General features: G+C 39.9%; 2 protein-coding genes across 2 annotated transcripts; both read right to left on the minus strand.

Moving 5' to 3' along the window:
- Positions 1 to 135: 135 nt before the first annotated feature.
- Positions 136 to 654, minus strand: LOC124893671 (F-box/kelch-repeat protein At3g06240-like). The gene has a single exon (XM_047404579.1). It carries the CDS (start codon positions 652 to 654, stop codon positions 136 to 138), a length of 519 nt encoding a protein of 172 aa, XP_047260535.1.
- A 4-nt stretch (positions 655 to 658) lies between these two features.
- Positions 659 to 1,859, minus strand: LOC124893670 (F-box/kelch-repeat protein At3g23880-like). The gene has a single exon (XM_047404578.1). It carries the CDS (start codon positions 1,838 to 1,840, stop codon positions 1,121 to 1,123), a length of 720 nt encoding a protein of 239 aa, XP_047260534.1. The 5' UTR covers positions 1,841 to 1,859; the 3' UTR covers positions 659 to 1,120.
- Positions 1,860 to 2,258: the final 399 nt, after the last annotated feature.

A 2,258-nucleotide genomic window follows, 5' to 3' on the forward strand; every position in this document is an offset into this window, starting at 1 on the left:
GACTAAAAGAAAACCAGCAACTTGTATAGTAAACAATTCAGTCCAAGATTCTTTGACGCCATAGTCTTCCATTACCCAAAACCTAAAAGTTTGAGACGTATAATGAGCATAAGCACAAAGCTTCTCTGTCAAAACTTAAACACCCCACGTCTGGTTGTAAATCGAGAGCATTTGCTCTGGCAACGGTATCTCCGTGTACACCTCACTTGAAATACTCAATGCACTCACCGTAAATCTTGTTATTTCATCGATCCAATGAAATGCTCCGTGCACAAATACCAAAGAGTCGGTACAAAATAGTGCAGGGAGAATATCAGTAGGATATTTATTCGTTAATCTCCAGGAGCCACTTTTCAACGTGAGAATTTCACTGCGTGATTTTAGATCAATCTTAAGGATCTTATAGTCGTCGCTAACTGAGTCATATCCCAATCCCCAGGTGCAAAAAAGCTCCGGTGGAAATTTAGGACCGGGAAGTACTATTGATTCTCTGGTGGATGGGTTCCATAGCCAAAGTTGATGGGTATGATCACGATAATTATAAACCCCGATAAGCGCCAAGCTATCATAACAACAATATAAGAAGCAACGCCATAGTTCAGCGTTTGAAGGACAATCAAGTTTTGGTACTTCCTCAAATGTTTGAATAACCATAATGTTCGGGCCAGCTTAAGCACGTAACATTTCAAGAAAAAGAATACTACAACTTCCAACTACTCTGCACCAGAAAGTTGAAGAATTGATGAGTAAATACTAAGCAAGTAATTTCGGAGAGATCATACTTTCTGTATAAACAAAGCCGTCCTGAATAGGTTCCGAAACAGATTGAGGCCATAAGCGTGATGATTCTTTCGATGCCTTAAATACAGAACCACATTCCAAATCTCTGCAACGGAGTAACACTTCACCATCTGAAAACTTGTATTTCGGTATTGAATAAAGATCAGTACCTTGTATAGTAAACAATCGATTCCAAGATTCCTTGAAATCTTAGTCTTTCAGTATCCATAACTTGAATGTGTGGATCCCTCGACGAATATGAGTAGAATATACACAAAGCATTCCTTCCAATGCCGAAACACCATTCATGCAATTCATGTTGAAAACCAGGGACATTCCTTCAGGCAATGGTATCATTTGAAATACTAAATGAAATCAACGTTTTTTCCAGTGATGAATCAAGCCAATGAAACACGCCATGTACAAATGCCAGAGAATCTTCGGTATCAGACAACACAGGGAAAACACCAGCAGGACGTTTATCAATTTTCCTCCAGGAACCACTTTTCAGCGCGAGAATTTCACAGCGTGCTGCGTCGTCAATCTTAAGGATCTTATAGTCGTCACTAGTCGAGTCATATCCCAGTCCGAAAGAATAATCTTTTGTCAGTGAAAATTCTGTACGAGGAAGTACTGTTGATTCTCTCGTGGAGGGGTTCCATAGCAAAAGTATGGCTCGTGCGTACTGAGGATAATCACGTAACTTGATAAGAACCAAGCCATCGTAACAACAATACATTCTGAACCTCCATGGTCTCGGGTTAGAAGGCCAATCAAGTTTTCGTACATCCTCAGCTAGTTGAACCGAAGATAAAGAAGCCGATGATAAAGAAGAACAATGCAAGGGAAACTCACCATGAAGAACAAGAATTTTTTGGGAATGTTCGTTATTCTTGGCACGATTGAGATGCTTCAGTGTAAAGTAAGGCTCGGATATCAATGTCATCCAACATTTCGAAACACATTTAAATCGTAGAAGAGACAGTACCGGTAGCCTGCTGAGAATATCCATAATTATTTCTTCTTGCAAGTGAACTTCCTTCGTTCCATCAACATCCATCTTCTTTGAACGCTTCACAACTCTCTTCCCTGCAATTCAAAAGATTTGGTTAGCGCTATGCAGCTAGCTAGTGGTGCAGCAAGGATTTTCAGCAAGGGCTAAACATACAAAGAAACTAAGCGAACTCAACATCTACATATATATAAAGGGCAGTCCGGTGCACTAAAGTTTCCGCTATGCGCACCATAGAGGTATACTATACGCAGTCTTACCTTGCATTTCTGCCAAAGAACCAGTGACCTCCTGGTCACATGGCGGCAACTTTACCGGTTACTCCAAGGCTCCCCTTCTCAACATCTACATATATATACATAAACGAAAAAATTTAAAAAGTTGACGAAAGATATGTATAAATTTCGATTTTGGTATGCAGAGTTTAAGTTAGGTGAAGAGTCAACATCCATATGCTTTGTTTTCT

This window comes from Capsicum annuum, unplaced genomic scaffold, assembly GCF_002878395.1.
Source record: "Capsicum annuum cultivar UCD-10X-F1 unplaced genomic scaffold, UCD10Xv1.1 ctg636, whole genome shotgun sequence".
Lineage (NCBI taxonomy): Eukaryota > Viridiplantae > Streptophyta > Magnoliopsida > Solanales > Solanaceae > Capsicum > Capsicum annuum.